Below are 19,703 nucleotides of genomic sequence, written 5' to 3'. Positions count from 1 at the left end.
CTTTGATATTTTCTCCAGAGAAAATCAAAATAATGTTCTCAAAGGTGAGAAGGCACAATGGTTTAAAGGATGATCATCAGAAACATAAAGAAAGGAAAAGAAATTATACTTTTACTCAGGATTGTGTTCATTAGCTGCTCTGGTAAGGAAGAGACTTCACACTTCTGCATGATAATCAATTTGCAGCTGCCAGTGGTGATTTCTGACTTTCAGGAAGAAATCTTTCCCAGCCAGGGGAGGGATTAGGTAGAGCAGCTCCAGTCCCTAACTCCCCTGGAGCAAAGGATGATGTTTCTGTTCTCTCCTGTTCACCCACAGTCATCTCCTGTCAGCATCCCTTTATTAGCTAGGGACTATCTTCTGGGGAGGGGGCTGTGAAGAGTCAGTCGCAGTTTTCTTCATAGTTGGTGCTGCATGAGCCTATAAAGTTGCATTCTGAGACATTCATTAACTGGTTTATAATTTTGATCCTACACACTTGAAGCCATACCAGGGAGAACCGCTGCTAACAATACCATTTTAACTGTGCTTTAGGCATATGTTATTTTAACGACTCAATTCTGGTAAAGCATTTGGGAGCCTGGGAGGGAATAAACCACATTTATCATAACAATAAATGTGTATAAACATTTTACCTCCCTGCCTGTGCAAAAAAAAGGAAAAGCCTACATTTGTACATTTCTGCAGATGTGGTCATAAGAGTACTGTGATCTGTTGTCCTGCTAGCATCTGGAATTTTTAAAGCTAAATATCAACATCTCAGTGGCTTTACTTCTTTTTTTTTTCCCCTAAACACGATAATTATAATAAATTCCATATATTTATATGCATGTCTTGAATATTACTGCATAAAATAACTTGCCAGAAATTCAAGACATCATCAAATATTCATATTTATCCACAATTATACCAAATTGCACAATTAAGGAAAAGAAAGCCCTAAAGTATTCATAGTGCATTAAGTATCACGGGTATGTCCCAAAGAGAACACATGATTTACACGTGGCTTGTTTTTTCAGTGTGAGGGTAGTCAGTAGGCAACAGAAACTTGACCGTGGTCTCCTTTTCCCAACCTCTTCTGATCCTTGCCAGTCGACGGCGAAAACAGGGCAACAGAAACAGCCCTTTGGCCAGGATAACCACACACGGCACCAGTAGTGTGAGTGTGAAGGTGGGAGGCAAGTAGAACTTGTAGCGGCTCTCCTCAAAGGCCCTTGTCCAGCCATAGGTGAGCGTGTGAAAGGTGGTCACCACGAGGGCCAGGAAGCCAAGGGTGGACTGATGGAAATAAAAGAAAACATTTCAGATGGTTGCAAATTTCCATTTCAAATGCTTTTACCCTTTGCAGCGAAGTCCATGGCTATTTTGTTTAGTCTGACACCTTTCTAGAGTCTGGCCTGCTTACAAGCCCATCTTTTGGTGTGTCATTCTCTCCTTACCCAGAATTGGTTCGTAGTATGGTCAGAGAATGTGGATTGACTCTTGCTAAAGAGAAGAATTAGGAAGTTAAAATTTTCAGCCAATGTCATATGCTAAAAAAAGCAGGCATAACTATCCATCCCCCTAGTCCCTGTAATAAATCTAGAAGATGAGTGCAAAGATTGCTGCCTTGGGACACCTGAGTTCTAGTTTTACTACTGAAAATAACTGTGACCTGGAATGAGTTGTTTATTCTCTTTAGGCCTTGGTTTTTTCATCTGTAGAATGGGAATGACATCTGTCCTCCCCACCTCATGGGGATCTTGAAAAGATCAAGTGAGATAATTTATGAGAATGAGTTTCTGAAAGTATAAGCCACCATATAGAAGGGTACGGTGGTATTATGACATATGAAACAAGAAAGAACAATAACTTACAAAGTTGTACGTAAGTTAAAAAATTCTCCCAAATAATCCTAATATCAAACTTAAAATGCCACAAGTCGAGGCAGAATTTGTGATTTCAGGTTACTAAGGACTGGGAATACCTTTGATCATTTTAGAAAATATAGTCATTTTTTGTACCTCAAGTTTCTGTTGAGCCTTATTTGATTCATTTTCTTGACTCTGGAGTTTGGTTTGCCAAGTTTTCTGAGTTTCTGTGTCTCTGATTCTCACCTCATCCATTCAGACCAGAAGGACCTTCCAGTTACACCAAAATAGCTAAGTGACTAGTAGGGGTGAATCTCACCTAGTGAGACATGATTCCTGAGGATTGCTTTTAAAATAAATTTTTTTTTTGCAGAGAAAAGCAAATCTATTGATGTGTAATTATAATTGTGAGATATTATCAAAGAAAACATCTTGGCCCCAAGTAAAATAGGATGCTTACTACAAAAAGATTTTCAGTCCCTGAGAAGTAGATTAAAGTCTTAGCTTATCTGGCATTAAAGAGAAACACTTCTAAAACTATTATATAGCAAGGAGTAGATTATGGGGTACCCTTGTCCAGGTGGTTTAATATTATAGATTAAAATTCTTCCAAATTCTAACCCTTTTCCATTTCAGTAATCCATTAATCAAGGCAACCATTACCTTGGAGGCAAGGCTAGTCCTGGCCTTGGAGTCAGGAGTTCAAATCTTTCCTCAGATTGTGAGACTGTGGGTGAGTTGGAAAATCTACCATTTGTAAAATGGGGATAATAGCACCTACTTCTTATTGTGAGATTCAAACAAGATAATAGGTACAGTGCTTTGCAAACCTTAACGTGCTTTATAAATGTCAGATGTAGTCATTAATACCAAATTAATTCAAAAACCAAAACTAAAACCATTAGATCCTCGTGAACTTGAATACATAGCCTAGGCCAAACAGTGCTCTTGCATTGATCACCCTTATTGGTTCCCTGCCCTTTGATTTAAATTCCTGAGTATAATTTATCCCCAACTTGAAGTTAAACAACCATTCTGAGTTCTTTATTTGTAAAATGAAAAAATTATTCTGGAATAGTATGAAGAAAAACTGTCCAAAAGCAGCAATCAGGTCTCTTAGTTTATCCACGTGTGTTCGCTATGAGCTCTTGGTCTGATGAAAAATGGCAGGAAATATCAGTTTGTTACTAATTGTTCATGGAAATAGCATGACCAGGAAGTGTTCCTGGCTCTGAATGTAATAATAGCCATATTAGCCAAAGTAGCCTCTTGATTTTAAAATTCCAATATAAAGCTTGGTTTATTTGTTTCTCCAGATCTCATTTGGGATAAGGGTTGATATTTCCTTCCCTGTTAACAATATAAAATTGCTAAAATAGCCAAAGAAGCCTGAGAGAAGAGGAAACGTGCTACAAGATAACTAATAATACTCTCACACTCAGGCTATTTTTATTAAGTTTATTATGAAAAAAAAAACAGCTAGGCAATCAAGCTGACACACAATCACTTTAGTCCTTGGGACAAATGCTCAAAAAACTGGGGTTTGGGGTTAGTATCTGTCATCATTTAAGCTTGGTGGCTGCAGAGAGTTCAGGTCAGTAGGAGCTCCCTTAACTTTGGGGAGGTGACTACAATGAAGCCCTGAAAGAGGGTTTCTGTGTCATAGGTGCTACAGCAACCTGTTAAAACTACTCCACTTCCTGATTTGTTTCAATGATCTAATGAAAGGGTCAAATAGCCCCAGGTATAATAGGGTGCACAGAAGCACACGCCTTCTCAATTTAACCCAAAGTTGTCAGGTAAATAAAACATTCAGTAGTAATCTGGACTGCCAGCCCAAGGAAATAGGGATTTTTTTTTGTTGTTATTGATGGATATCAGCCATCATCACCTGCAAAAGTTTTTTTTGCTTCTGTAATAATTAAAATTATGAAGCTGCTAGTAGCTTTATAACTTTATTTATTGAAGTAGAAGTAGAAGTAGTAGTAGTAGTAGTAGTAGTAGTAGTAGTAGTAGTAGTAGTAGTAGTAGTAGTAGTAGTAGTAGTAGTAGTAGTAGTAGTAGTAAAGAGAGGGAAATGTAGGAAAGAGGTAGAAATACTTAGCTTTAACTAATCTACTGACCGTCATGATGGACTGAAACTAACCTTTGACAAGGGTTCCTCCAGCCTCCATGCTCCAGCCAGAAGACCTCAAAGACCACCTGGTCACCACTTAAAAGCTCTTTTCTCCACACACTAGTTCTCACATGTCACATCTCAGGAACCAATCATAGTTTCTTAATTTGCCTGGGCTGCCAATCAGTTTCCTGTTTCGGTTCCTTGGTTCTTTAACTTCCTTTCTCTGAGGGCTTATCTATACCTGAATTTACTCATTGGTCTTTGACCTCCAGGTCACTAAGTGATGATGTTAAACAAAGTGACATAACAGAGAGATTATCTTCTAACACTTCCTTCCAAGCACATCTTTGGTACCACCTCCTGCAGGAGGCCCTAAATGTTCTGACCGGTTTGTTAAGCGTTCTACACTCCCTCCCCCACAAAAGTCACTTTGTAAGAACCCTCTCTCTATGTGTGAGTTTGTACTTAGAATACTCATGTACATATTTTCCCCTTTAAAATATAATCTCCTGGAGGGAAGAGCCTGATTTGTTTTTGCATTTGTCCTCCCAATATTGAGCATAACATCTGCATGAAGCAGATCTCAACTGATGCTTTTTTTTTTTTTAAACCTTACCTTCTATCTTAGAATCAATACTGTGTATTGGTTCCAAGGCAAAAGAGTGGTAGGGGCTAGGCAATGGGGGTTAAGTGACTTGTCCAGCTAAGAACAGCTAAGAAATGTTTGAGGTCACAAATCTAGGCCTTCTCTGGCACTTTAATCTCCTATGCTACCTAGCTGCCCCCTAATCGATGCTTAAATGAATAGAAAATAAGAAATGTAAATAATTAGTGGAGTAGAAAGAACACTGGTTTCAGAAACCTAATATTTGTCTCTGGTAGTTATGTTAAATAAGACCCTTTCACAAGTTAAATTTTCTTTGTGCCTCAGTTTCTTCTGAGACATTATAGAAATGGAGAAATATAAAATGTGGGTAATATACAGATTTAGAGCTGAAAGGGGCCTCTGGGTCCAACCCCCTTATTTTGAAAGTGAAGAAACAGGCACAGAGAGTTTAAATTTAAACTTAAGAAAGAGTCACACAGCTAATATGTTGTCTGGGGTGGGATTCAAAGTTGTGTCTACCCAACTCCAATTGTCAGGAGTGCCTAATTCGTGGGAAGTTATGAGGAAACTCCTTTGTAAACCCTAAGATGTTTTGGAAATTACCTATTTGCTTTCTCTTCCTTTTGGGACATAGGATGGGCAAAAAAAGGATGGAACAGAAGCTCAAATCAGCTTGTTTAGCTCTTGGTTAGCAATGCTATAGAAAGGAGCAGGTGGTACTCCTGGATAAAATATGATTTCAGAGTGCCCAGGGGATTAGTCACAGATCCCATACCCCAGGCCAATATTCAGCAGAGGCAGGACATTTTTTTTGCTCCTAAAAATAAAAGCTAAAATGTTATACTCACTCCTTACACCCCCTGCTACCGTGTTGAAATTTTATTATTCTCCCTTTTCAGTGCTTGGCATACAGCCTGGCAGAATTCGGAAGCTGCCGTCAGTTTTTGCTAACAAATTCAAATCCTCTGGCTTTCTTCAGCAGCACAAGGCCAGGATATGTAATCTACTCCTGCTTAGTGGAACAACTTTCTGTTTGGGGAGCAACCTGCAGTCTATTTTAATTGTGGATAAATCATGTACCACAGCCTACTGCAGTTTGAAACAGAAAATTCCTGGAGCCAGGTCAGAGAGAAAAGGATTAGTAGTAGATAAATAAAATTCCTTTTCCCCTCTAGTTCTTAAACTGGCAGATGTCACAGCTCTGAAAGCCTCTCTAGAGAGTCGAAGCTGGAGGAGGCGACTTGTTTGTCCTCTGTACAGAAGTGGAGGAGTTCAGGAAACCATTTAAAATAGCTGAATTAATTTGTTCTAAAATGTAAAGCTAAGAGTCACCCACTAGGGACTGTGAACTTGGATTCTATTAGAATGCTGTCACTTGATTACTCTGGGGTCGCTGTAGCACCCAGTAGGTGCCCAACCAGCATCTGTTGGTCATGATGACGATTCTATTTGTGGTGCCACTGCAGCCTTGCTATGACATAATATGGCGGATTTTGTTCCTGGAAAAGTACATTTTGGACGCCATCCAAAGAAAGATAGAGTCCCTGCCAAAGGAATTTCACTGTCTAGTTGGGGAGACAATCTATTATGAAACAATTAGAGGACAATATAATATGCTAAACATCAGTATGATGTAATAAGGTGCTCCATGAGGTAAGAGCATCCGGTAAATAGTCAAGGGAGCTGGATTTGAGTCCTGCTTTCATTCCTTGGTAGCTCTGTGACCTTGGGCAAAGTTATCTAAACTCTGAGCCAGTTTTCTCATCTGTGATATGGGGATAATAATAATACTGGTACTGCTTCTTTCGGAGGGTTGTTGAGGAAAGGTTTTTTTTATAAATTATAAGATGAGTTATGTTAACAGACAACTGGAGAGTGGGGCAGCATACTTCTCTGATGGATCTTAGGGCTTCCCTGCGACGGTGCTGATGACAGTCTATCCTGTATGATTTATGTATCTCCCTGGCATAAATCTCCCACAGATTATCAACTCAATGTGCTGAAGACTTTCCCTCAGGTCTTTTTTTTTTTTTTTTAACATTTTGTGGGTACCACTGTGGCACTATTTACCTGTTTTTCCTTGTTCCTCTTAGTAAAACTAGCCTACTTATTTTTTATTATAAAGTTTCTGGATGATAATGCCACTTCTTGTATATATGTTATCACTAGTAATTATACTCATGAGGTGAATCAAAGCCCAAGGAGAATATTTTAATTAAAGAATATGAGCTTTTATGTCAGGAAACAGCACGAAGTCACTGAAAGCACTTTATTTTATCAAATGCAATCTAAGCCATTCTCTTCTTCCTCTTAAATCCTGGGCTTATATTGTCTAAAATAGGGGACGGCAACCTTTTTGGCCGTGAGAGCCATAAATGCCACATTTTTTAAAATGTAATTTCGTGAGAGCCGTACAGTGCTCACAGTGCGCACTCCTATAACAGCGCCTGAAAAAAAATTGACTTTATGGCTCCTGCAGAAAGAGCCATACGTTGCCGACCCCTGCTCTAAAATGTATGTAATGGGGGGGGGGGGTGCAGCTGGGTACCTCAGTGGATTGAGAGCCAGGCCTAGAGACAGGAGGTCCTGGGTTCAAATCTGGTCTCAGACACTTCCTAGCTGTGTGACACTGGGCAAGTCACTTAACCCCCATTGCCTAGCCCTTACCACTCTTCTGCCTTGGAGCCAATACACAGTATTGACTCCAAGACAAAAGGTAAGGGTTTAAAAAAAATGTCATGGCAGGCCAAGTCAATGGGCTCTTCATTCAAACACATATAATAATTTGGGCAATGTACATTCTTTATCCACTTAGTTTTCCCCATGTAAATTGTTAGGATGATTTCTTTTGAATGGCCATGGATAACCCTGAGGAGGTCATGTAAGGAGTTTAATGTAATAAGCACAATGTCATCTCCAAACTGAAGCATCTGGAAGATATCACCATCTATAGGGAATTCTTCCATTTGGATTCTATACACAATGCATGGCACACATTAAGTATTTAAGAAATGCCTTTTGTTTTGATTCATTCACTTTCACTAAGTTTATACCCTCAAATAGGTGTATAGATCATTTTCATAAAGATTTCCAAACTATGCCTCCTATACTCTGGCCATTCTCTCCTCATTCCTTATGCCCCCAGAACCTGAGCTCCAGCCCTGGTATTTGAGAGGTGAACCTAATCTTGTCCAGAAGCAGGTCTTCACATACTTTCTGGCCATTTCAAAACCAGATGACCTCATATATCCCACCCCATCTCCCTTCTAGCTTCCCTTTATGGGGGTTGTCTTTGTCTATTAGTGGGCAGCATATCTAGCTTACTTGTATTTGTGTACCCAGGCATTGTATTGTCTGTCTATCTGTCTGTCTCTTCCCTTCCTCTCTGTCCTCTGTCTTCATATAATGATTTTATAGTCAAGAAAGTATTTGTATGAGTTGGTACATATCTTTTGCCTTTCTTGACAAAAATAGTGTTACCTTAGTGGAATATAAGCTCTTTAAGGGCAGGGACTATTATTTTTTTTTCTTTGTATCTGTAGTGCTTAGCACTAGCTTGTATATTGTAGGTTTTTAATACATGGTTATAAAATTGAAATTAATGCATGATTTTTCCATTATTTTCATATCTTCCTTTCTTGGAGGTTTGTATTTCAGAATTGATTCTTCAGTGCCTTCAGAGGTTGTTTGATGGCACAGTGGATAAAACTGGAGTCAGGAAAACCTGAGTTCAAAATTGGCCTCAGACACTTCCTAGTGGTCACATAACCCCCATTGCCTAGCCTGTACCACTCTTCTGCCTTGGACCCAATCCACAGTATTGACTCCAAGAAGAAAGATAATGATTTAATTTTAAAAACTATGGGCGAAACATAATTCTTTCCACAATAGTATTGAGCATTATATTCATATCACTACATAATGCTGTCCCCTTCATAAGATTGTCTTTTCTACAAATTGTTTCATTCTTACATTTGTCTTATCCTCCCAACTAGCTTTTGGTCTCCTCCCCATCTATGATTTGATTGCTGTGTTTTATGTCTCAGACATTCCTTCCTTTGAGCAACTCACAATACTTTGTAGAACTGTAGTCAACTACATCCCTTACAGCAGAAACAATTCTTCTCCAAATCACTCCATGTTATCACAGTGTAGGATGGGAAGTTCCCATTTATTAAATGTTGCTGGGGAATAGGATGCTTTTGTTAATCATATCCTAATTAGTAAGAGCAGGGGCTTTTACCGTGGAGTCTCTGAATTTGTTTTTTAAAAAATATTTTTATAATTGTTATCACAATAGAACTGCTTTCCTTTCTAGCCTTATTATGTATTTTGTTTTATGCATTTAAAAAGATGATTCTCAGAAAGGATCTATAGTTTTTGCCAGGTTGCCTAAGAGGTCTATAACATAAAAATGGTAAATAAATTATAGGGATGTAATATATGGGCCAACAATTTTCAGATAATTAGAATATCTTAAGAAACCACAATAATGTGATATTGAATTTAATTTCATCTTTTTATGATTCAGAAGGCACTTAAGTCCTTCTTGGTCATTGTTATGAACACCAGTTTTCACTGTATAGGATAGGAACAAAATTCCAATTTATGTTAACATTTTGGTTATTTGAATTCATTTATTGAACAAAATGGGCACTTTTCTGTAGTTCTGGCTTCCAGCTCATTTCTTTTTTAGGAGATACAGGATTCTTATAGCACTCTCAGAATCATCTGGCATTTATAAGGAAATGAGCATTTTTTAAGCACCTAACTATCTGCCAGGCACTGGGCTAATCGCTTTACAAATATTAACTTATTTGATCCTTAAAACAACCCTAGGAGCTATGTGATACTATTATCCCCATTCTACAGTTAAGAAAACTGAGATGGAGAGAAGTTAAGTGACTTGCCCAGAATCCCACAGCTAGTAAATTATGTGAGACTAGATTTAAATGCTCCAGGTCTCAGCTTCTATCCACTGTGCAACGTAGCTACCACTATTTCCTAATCCCTCCTTATGGAAATTGAGTCATCACAAAACAGGAACAGATGTGTTTGTGACAATCAGAAGCAAGAGCTTAGACTACAGGGTCTCGATCCACACTTTCTAGGAAAGGACTGGGCTTCTTTTACCTGAACAAAACTGAACTCCCTCCAGTTGAGAGAGTTCGAAATAGAAGGCAGTGAGGTGATGGCCAGCAATGACAGAATGCCTAGGGCCAGGATTCCCAGGGAGACGTAAATCTCCAGTCTCCAGACTTCCTCTTCATTCCATATATTGCTCTTGTTTGCCAAGACCTATCACCGACAAAAACAAAACAAAACAAAACAAAAAAAGATAGACCGTCACCCACAGCTGAGGTTGGATAGTGTGAAATTAGCATTGAGTCTGTCCACTCACAACCTAGAAGGAAGTGGGTTTCAGAGGCCTGTCAAACTATGGAAATATTTTGTATGATAGCACATGTATAAGCGCTACCCAACTACTTACCATCTCAGGGAAGGGGCAGGGAAGGGAGAGAATTTGGAATTCAAAATTTTAGGAAATGAATGCTAAAAATTGTTTTTACATTTAATTGGGGGGGGGGGGAAGAATATTACTGAAAGTAAAAGAACCAAAACAATAACCCCATTAAAGTAAGGGGTGGAGTGGGAGGGAGGCACAGGTGCAGAAATTAGTATGGACATAGAAAGACTACTTAAATGATTAAATGCTAAGACAGGATGTGAACTCTTCCTGGGAGATCTTTCCAAATAGGATTAATTAGAATGGAGAGAGAATTTGAGTTGTCCTTTTGGATTTAGGAGAATGTATGAGAAGAAGTGATTAGACAGTGTGACTGGGAAACATTTTAGCTACATGAATTAAAAAAACAACCAGATTAAATGTTTTGCAAATACTTTCAGTGTATCAATTAATATACATTCAGGTTGTTGTAGTGGTCAACTTGAGGGGGTTGAACTAGATGATCTCTTTGGTCCTTTGTGGTTTCAAATAAATAATATGGACTACTGGCAATGGGGGAAGGAAGGCATACTTCTCCCAAGCAGGACTCTAGGAAGGCCATGAGTCATAGAAAGCACCTGGGATGGCAAGCCAAAGGATAATATGCACGTACACCAAAGGAGCATATCAATTCTTTCACATCTGCATATGAGGATAATCACTTCCATCAGCTGGAATTCCATCTATCTATCTATCTATCTATCTATCTATCTATCTATCTATCTATCTATCTATCTATCTATCTATCCATCCATCCATCTCTCCCTCTGTCTGTCTGTCATTTATTTATCTATCCATCCCTCTGTCCATCCATCTCTCTCTGTCTCTCTCCATCCATCTCTCCATCTCTCTGTCTCTTTCTCTCTTTTATTTCTTTTTTATTTCTGTGGGAGTAAATGTTCACACTGAAAATTTAACAATCAGTTCTCATGAGTCAGTTCTGGCTCACCAAGCACTCTATATAATCTCTCTCTCAATAAGAGAATCCTTCTCATGAAAAGGTAATTGGATGTCTATATACATTAGTGACAAGTAAAATTGTTTTTAGTGATGAAATTAAAATCCTGTCTCCTTTTTCCTCTTTTATCAATAGCTGAACATATTCATAAAAAAGTGAAATCAATTTGATATAATTCCCTTTATATATGTAAAAGTTTACAGGGTTAGACGTAAGGAGGCCTAGATTCTAGTTCCAATTCTGCTACTAATTAGCTATGTGACCTTAGACAAGACATGTTTTAATGCTGTAGGTTTCAGTTTCCTTATCTGCTGGGATTGGGTCTCTAATTTCTGATCTAGCCCTAAATTCTAATGTTATACATGTCATTGATAAAAATCAACATTAGAGGGGCAGCTAGGTGGCTCACTGACTGAGAGTCAGGCCTAGAGATAGGAGATCCTGGTTTCAAATTTGACCAGACATTTCTTAGCTGTGTCACCCTGGACAAGTCAACCCCCACTGCCTAGCCTTTACCGCTCTTCTGCCTTGAAACCAAAACATAGTATTGATTCCAAGATGGAAGGCAAGGGTTTAAAAATAAAATAAAATAAAAATTGACATTAGCCAGAAAGATGTACTTAATGCTACCTCTCATAAAAAAACAAAGCAAATTTTCTCCTTAATTGTACCTAGGAAGGGTGTCATCCTCACTCAACATGCTAACACTTGTTGGACTTAATGACATTAATTAAATTCACATTGAAATTTTTTGGTTCTTCCTACATCTAAGATGTAATAATGTCTGGTTTTATTAAAACTACCCAGTTGATGCTGAAATATAGAACTGTGTCTAGGATATGCATACATTCCCATGTGTAATTTCTATTTTTTTTACCTCTGATATTTTTACTTTAAAAGGAAGGACTGGGGCAGGTAGAAAAGGAAGCTGCATATGAAAATCTGGGTCTCAGTTTACCAGTCACCTTCACTAATCTCTGAGCTTTTAGTTGTCCTCTCTGCTCAAATTTTAGTAAAGGACATTGTTCCATCTAGATGTAAACAGTAATTAAGCAGCAGAATTACTTAGAATCTAGTTCTCTTAGAATTCTCTATTTCTTCTGAAATTCCTTCATGTTTAGAGAAAAACACTGTTTTGGGTGATATATTTGCATTTGATGGGAAGAGATGATTTGCAAGAGAGTAAAAGGTAAACTATTTCCTTTTGACTTATTTTCCTAACTTTAAATGATTTAGATGTCTAAAAAAAGGCCTACTGTGCTTCTATAAAACATTTCTGATACAGTTTTTTCATGGGCTTAGAAGTATACCTATGGCACACACCATCAGCTTAAAGAGGGCAGGTGTGAACCAAGTTAGGATGGTGAACAGTATCTGGGCAAGATGGAGAAACGTTCTTGAGCTGGCATCTAGGAATTAGGTGGTGGTTGATGTTTCTAAATATTTTGATATCTGTATTTGAATATAATTTTAACTCTATGCATTTTATCTTATTTTTTTTTAAAACTCTTACCTTCCGTCTTGGAGTCAATACTATGTATTGGCTCCAAGGCAGAAGAGTGGTAAGGGTAGGCAATGGGGGTCAAGTGGCTTGCCCAGGGTCACACAGCTGGGAAGTGTCTGAGGCCAGATTTGAACCTAGGACCTCCTGTCTCTAGGCCTGGCTCTCAATCCACTGAGCTACCCAGCTGCCCCCCTGCATTTTATCTTATGCATTTAAAAACATTATTCTGAGAAAGGGTCCATAAGTTTTAATAGATTTCCAAATGGGCACATGACACAAAAATTTAGAAACTCTAGTGAAAGGGGATAAAATTATTAACGTTGACTAGCTCCCTTTTCTCTCTTCACCAATCCCATAGCAATTTGACCCTTTTCAAAGTTAGAACTAAGTGCATTTTCCTTCATTCTGGTGGTTCTCATGTTGGTGGTTCCTTCTTTAGAACTCTGGGGGGAAATGGTGTCTCTATTGTTGGGAAGAGAGGCATTGTATGGGGTAAGGCATCCTTGATTTTTCTCTCAAACTGTATTTGCATTCAGAAACAGTTTGTAAGCAAACGAGATGCAGAAATTTTCTATACATCTAGGGTTTGGTTTCAGAATTTCTATCCATCCTAGGGTTTCAGAGTGATTGTGGTGGGTTCCATCTCCCTTGCTGACTTTGCCCCAACATGCAGGGCAGTGAAGGATGGACAAGTGAAAGCAAACCACAGTAGGTCTGGATAGGAAGGGCTCCAGGATCTGGCATGGGCTACACTACCTCTCTCTAGTCCCCTAATGTTCTACTGGACTTGTAACACCTTGAGGCTGGCAACTATGACCAAGGTGAACCCTAACGGGCTAAAAGGTAAAACCCAGGCTGTGTGCTCTCCTACCCCCAACACTTCTATACCAGTGACATTTGAGGCGCTGAGCCCTTGATGGGCATCCTTGGTCTGTCTGAGCTCTCCTATAATCCGGGGGCAAGGAAGACAAAGCCATGTGTTTTGCTAATGACCAGTTTTCACAAGACCTAATCTTTCCAGGTAAAAGATGTGGGGCTGAATTCTGCATTGGATATTAAAGAGAAAATATTAATATCCAATGCAGAATTTTACTTTAAAAATACTTTAAAAATCATTTTCACATACATTATCAAATTTGATTTCAGAACAATTCTGCGGTGTAAGAAAAATATTACAACTTCTCCTCGTTCCCCACTTAATAGATAATGTCACAAAACTAAGTAAGGTCTACTCTAGAACTCAGACCTCCCAACATCCAAACCATAGATCTCCCATCTTATTATTAGTTTTTACCAGGCTGCCTTTTGGGGATATCTGAATCTATGATCTCTTTGGGGTAGTGAACTCCTCCACTGGTAAACTCCTCAGGTCATTGTTTGAGGTACTGAAAAATTAAGTGGCTTTCTCAGGATCATTGCCAATCTATGTCATTCAGGATGTGATCCCCAGTCTTTCTGACTCTGTTATTCCAAGCTGCCTCTCAACAAAGTGTCTGTTCCATATCCTATAGAAGGATACTCCTAAAGAGTTTTTTGGGGGGACCTTTGCTCAGTTAATATACAAGGTAATCCAAATCTTTCTGGGGGAATTTTGAGGAATGAGACAAGTGGCAATGAATGCATGATCTTCTCTACTTGTGGCTGTACAAAGCAGTGTCAGACCACTTAAAAATTTGAGAATGCTGCTGTGTCACTGAATATGTATAACAGATAGGTAAAAGCTCAATGAAAAATGATGGTGTTGCTATCACTAGGTAAAGCCTAGAATGTTGGGGCTGGCAAGATCCTTACTTCCTGCTCAGTAACAAGGCTGAAGATATCCTAGCCCTGGACATCTTCCTGGACAAACTGTAAAAGCTCTCAGCCCTGGACATCTTCCTGGACAAACCGTAAAAGCTCTCTCCAACATCAATTCAGACTCTTGTTGGACCCTAGCATAACACCAATGCAGAAAATCGTTAAAAGTGCAGTGACAGGAAGGGAAAGAACATGAATCATGTAACCATGGCAAAAATACTCTAAATTAATTAAATAAATAAAAGATTTCAAATAAATAAAAAGCAATAAAGATACTTTTGTGGTTAAAAAAAAAAAGTGCAGTGACATCTCTTTGCATAAAAACACCCTTACTTTCTGTCTTAGTAACAACTAAGAAGGGCAAGGGCAGGCAAGTGGGGTGAGCAGATCTGCCCAAGGTCACACAGCAGGAAGTTCTTTACATATATTTACTTAATAATTTCATAGCAACTTGAGGCTTTCAAATACATTGATTTTCAGCCTCATAGGTTTCTGTGTTGCACAAGACCCATTTGGGGCCCACTGAGTGCCATAACGTGAAACATTTCTACTTGATGCAACTTGAGTTTCCTGTTTCCATATTGATTCAAGACTTGAAAAAGGCAAAACAAGTGACCTCTTTGCAGCGTTACATTTGGCAGGGGGATAGGCTGATTTGGGTCCTGTAGAATTTAAATTAATGTCCAATACTTCAAGGGTTATATTTTATAAAGTTTATTAATAATCACTAGAAGTAAAGGAATAAAAGGGTAATTATGTAACAAAATAAAACCACGTGACTAAATCCTCTTGCCAGTATAAAAAGATCACTGGCAGCTGCCATTACAGGAAGAAGAGAGAGGCGGGGCTACACAAAATTTATAACCTTCTTACGTCAGCACGTAACGTGAGAAGGAGAGTAGGGTGCTGGGAATAGTAGTTTCAGGGTACAGAAATTCTAATTACACAGTCCCAAATATTTTTTTTCTTTATTTATCAAAGGGAAGCCATGCCCCCTCCCCAAACTGTAAATCGATGCTTTAAGCTTTGGTAAATGGCAGTAATGGGTCTAAAGGAGGTGAAGGGAAAGTTTAAGAGATATTTTCTAGATGGCAAGAAAATTTTATGCAGTGTGATCGTCATCACGAACGACAACTTATACCTAAAAGAAATCCCTACTGTCCTATATTTGTCAAGGGAACAGAATCACAAATTTGGAGTGAGAATAGCCCTTAGAGTTCATCTAGTCCAGTTGGTTCCTTTTACAAATAAGGAAACGGAGGCCTAGATAAATGAAGTGACTTACTCAAGATCATACAGATATTAGTGCCATCGGAATAATAACTTTGATAAGGTGACCAATGTTTTTACAAAATCGAAACCTTACTTTTTATAGACAAGAGCACCAAAGCCCAGAGAAGGGAAAAGACTCGTCTAAGGTCAAATAGTTAGACATAACTGGGGCTAGAATACAGTTCTCCAGCCTCCGTGTTTAGCGTTTTTGTTTCTTTTTCTCCCATACAACACTTTACAAGGCCTGGCCCAAGGATAAACAGACCAAGACTTTGCAACCAAGGTGGTTTCTGTATTTTAGGCCCAGATCCTGATCTGCCCCTATTCCCAGGGATACCACAGGGTGTTCGGTGTCTCTTAGAACTCAAGGAGGCCATGGGGCCCTGGCGGAAATTACCTGCTTGACGGCGTCATTGATAATCTGGTAGCGATGAGAACGGCGCAGGGGCAGGCAGAAGCTGTAGACGGCATGCAGAGAGGCGCAGAAGAAACTGATGAGGCCAATCTGCTTGCGGTGCTGGAGCCAGTGGTCAAGCCAATCGGGAAAGCGGCGGTACTTGGTGCCCCGGTGCAGCTGCAGGACGGCGGCCAGCACGCCCGGCAGGTACACCAGGGACAACATGACGTAGGCCACGCACGGCAACGTGGTGTTGACCACAGAGACGGGCAGTTTATAGAAGCGGTTCTTGTGCTCTTGGATATACGGATGTAACACATCCCGGATGAAGTTGTAGGTGTAGAAGCAGATGAAGAGGCCCAGGGCCAAGATGGCGGGAATCTTCCACTCGGGGAGGAGCCTCAGGGGGATCGCCTCGATCTCCCTGGCAGACACCAGGGACCCCATGTCTACCGGGCTGAAGCCCATGGCTCGGGCTATTTCTGAGACCTTGCGCTTGGCTTCCTGCTGATCTCCGGAGATTAGCACCTAAAGGGAAGGTCAGACCGGGAAACACGCTCGTAAAAGGGTCATCGGGCCCATCCCAGTAAGTTAGAGTTGGGAGGAGCCCCGCTCCAGGCCCACCCCTGATGCTTTCTGCTTGGGGCAGGTGCGTGCTTCCACCCCCAGAAAGATGGCTTTCTTGATCACAATCACATTTGAACAAGACTTTATACTTTTCAAAGGGTGTCCCCCTCCATTGATTATCTCAAGTATTACTTGTTGTTGATGTACAATTATCTCAGTCATGTCTGATTCTTTGGGATCCCATTCAGGGTTTTCTGGGCAAGGATACGGGAGTGATTTGCTATTTCCTTCTCTCATTTCACAGATGAGGAAATGTAGGCAAATAGGGCTACATGACTTGCCCAGAATCACAAAACCAGTAAATGTCTGAGGGTAAAAACTTCCTCACTCCTGGCCTCATGTTTTATTTACTGTCCCATTTGGCTGCTCCATGTATCACAACCCCCATTTTTGGATCAAGAGGTTAAAGCCACAGAGCAAATGAGGGATAGGGTTAGGATCAGCATTCTGTTTTCCTGGGTCCAAGACTAGTATTTTTTCCTGTAAAGCATGCTGCTTCCTGGCCTCTGGCTCACTAAAGACCAACTTCTAGGATCTTCTTCATCTGCCAACATACTTCAGCTGTCTTCTCCCCCGACTCCGGGGCCCCCTTCTCCTGCCTAGAACCACTATTCTAAGGAAGGCTCCAGACCAGTCATCCTTAATTCTCTAGACTTCACCAACATTCCCTTGGTTGGGTGCCTTCTCTCCACCCCACCTTCCTCTTTAGTTTCCTTTCCTCTACTGTCTTCTCCCTTTAGAACGCAAGCTCCTTGAGGACAAGGACTATCCCTTTTGGTTTGTATCCCCAGTGTTTGGGCACATAGTATGTACTTAATAAATGCTTACTGACTTGAATTGACTTTAAGGAGTTCTATCCTTTAATCACTAGGAATTAAACTGGAGAATTAGAAACTCAGAATACTTGCAAGATAGACACAAACATTTAGTTTTGAATTTCCAAGTGGTTTTTATAGAGTTGAGGGGTTCATGAAAGAAGTCTGTGTCCCCTTTAGTCCTGACTCCCTGCTCCAAGTATTTGGCAACAACATTCCTGGAATCTGCCATCTATTGAAAGTGTCAGCCAGGCCTAGAGATGGGAGGTCCTGGGTTCAAATCTAGCCTCAGACACTTCCTAGCTTTGTGACCCTGGGCTAATCAATCACTTAACTCCTATTGCCTGGCCCTTACTGCTCTTCTGCCTTGGAACCAATAAGGTGGAAGGTAAGGGCTTTATTTTTTTTTTTTTAAATGTCTTTGCATATTTTTATTTGGGACCTGGACTCTATACTTTGAGTTTCATTTCTGTCTTATGTACAGTGCTAGGTTCTACATCACTGGTTCTCTGCTGCCCTCCAAATCAAGTTTAAACTTTGCCTTACTTTGAAGAGTAATGGCAATGGTTCCAGCAAGGCATCTTAAGAAACTTGACCTCTCATTACTCTTCTATAGGAACACCTCCTTTGAATTATATTGGACGTACTTTCCACCAAATACACCGTGGGCATTCTAGCTTCTCTCCTGGGTCCTCACACCTCATCATTAGTCTCCAAATGGAGGGCAGAGCCATGAACTCCAAAACCCCCATCTAAAGAGGGAACTCGAGACAGGACTCTCATTTCCCACCTGGCTGCACTCCTTTGGGACTTCTCCAGTATGCCCATTCTCCTGCCTCTTTTTTGGCTTCCTTTATAAGATGTTTCCTCAGTTAAGACTATAAATTTCTCAAGGGCAGGGACTGTCTTTTGTCATGTTTGTATCTGTGGTGCCTGATGCAGAGTAGATGCTAAATAAATGTTTCTTGATTATTGTCCCCAATGTTCCCCCTACTTGGGATGTTATTCCTCCCCCCAGTCCCGTATCCAAATCTTACTCTATCTAGTAATCTTAATCTACCCAAAGCAATCTCATTTTCTCTAATTACTCTAAATCCTACCCTACTTTCTCTCTCTTCTGGTTTCTTAACCCTTTCTCAATTAGGAATTTATTATATACTGTCACTTAGCCTCCCACTGTTAATCTTATCTCATCAACTACACTTGCGACCTCTCTGAAAGCAAAATCTGTGTCTGTTATATTTCTGTATCTCCTACAGCAGAATGCAGGACTGTGTACATATTAAACATCATATGAATACTTGTATTAATGATAACTATAAATTCCTATGCTTGTATGTGGATCTAACTTCTTTCTCCACCAAATGGTTTGCTGTTTTGTATGAAAGTATCCTTGACTCTAGCCTGAGCTGCAAATAACATCTAATACATCTTTCTATACCATTTCTACCTCTTAATAAGTTTAGTTGCCATCCTCTACCCAATGTTCTGCATTCTGTGTTCTAATCTGAGAAATATTTCCCTCTCTCCTCCCGAAACCTTTCATCCCATTTTCTTTCTCTCAAAAGCCTACCTGTTTGTTTCCATCTCTTGGGCCTGCCTGCAGGGTCCAGGCAGAGATGACATTGAAGGCCTTGACAACTGTGCAGGTAGGGAAGAGAGAGGCAAGGTGCTCAGCGTTGGAGTACCGTTGCTGGAGGTGCTCCTGCTCGGTGCTGTTGCTCACATCCACGAGGATCTTGCCTGCCAGCAGGTCACTCAAGCCACAGAGGGTGGAGTAGTGCTCCCGGTACATGGCCACAAAGATGATTTCAGGTGTGCTCACAGCCTCTGCCTGGAAGGTTACTTGGGCTGCAGCAGGGAACAATCCTGCTGTTCTTTTGGGGTTGCGGCTCCCAACCAAGACCCCAAAGCCTGAGCCCACCAGGCGTGTGGCTAGAGAACGGGCAAAGTCCCCACTGCCCAGGATGCCCACAGTCTGGTTCTGGCTGGGAATCTCTGTGAGGTTGGGGTTGCTCTGCAAAAGCTGATGGGAAATTAAAGGCTTGTCCATATCTCCAGACATCCTTTCAGCTGAAATGAAAAACAAGCAGATTTAGCCAACTCTCCCTTAATACTCCATTGTCTGTTCCAAGTCTTTAGCACAAAACTCATGAAGAAGGACAGAGAAAGGATTTAAGGATGTATTTGGGAAATCCTGGAATTCTACACCCCCTACATGAAAGATAGGTTATTGTTGTTGTCGGTGTGT

General features: G+C 40.2%; 1 protein-coding gene across 1 annotated transcript; it reads right to left on the bottom strand.

Annotated features, from left to right (window-relative positions):
* Window positions 1-972: 972 nt before the first annotated feature.
* Window positions 973-19,525, bottom strand: STEAP3 (STEAP3 metalloreductase). The gene is made up of 4 exons (XM_044669922.1): window positions 19,026-19,525; window positions 16,011-16,538; window positions 9,710-9,874; window positions 973-1,278 (listed from the first exon to the last, which is right to left on the bottom strand). Exons 1-4 carry the CDS (start codon window positions 19,515-19,517, stop codon window positions 997-999), a joined length of 1,467 nt encoding a protein of 488 aa, XP_044525857.1. The 5' UTR covers window positions 19,518-19,525; the 3' UTR covers window positions 973-996.
* Between the last annotated feature and the right edge of the window lie 178 nt (window positions 19,526-19,703).

Source organism: Gracilinanus agilis, chromosome 3 (assembly GCF_016433145.1).
Source record: "Gracilinanus agilis isolate LMUSP501 chromosome 3, AgileGrace, whole genome shotgun sequence".
In the NCBI taxonomy this organism is placed as follows: Eukaryota; Metazoa; Chordata; class Mammalia; order Didelphimorphia; family Didelphidae; genus Gracilinanus; species Gracilinanus agilis.
Note: the sequence above shows the minus strand (reverse complement) of the source record. Positions and strands in the feature narration are given on the sequence as shown.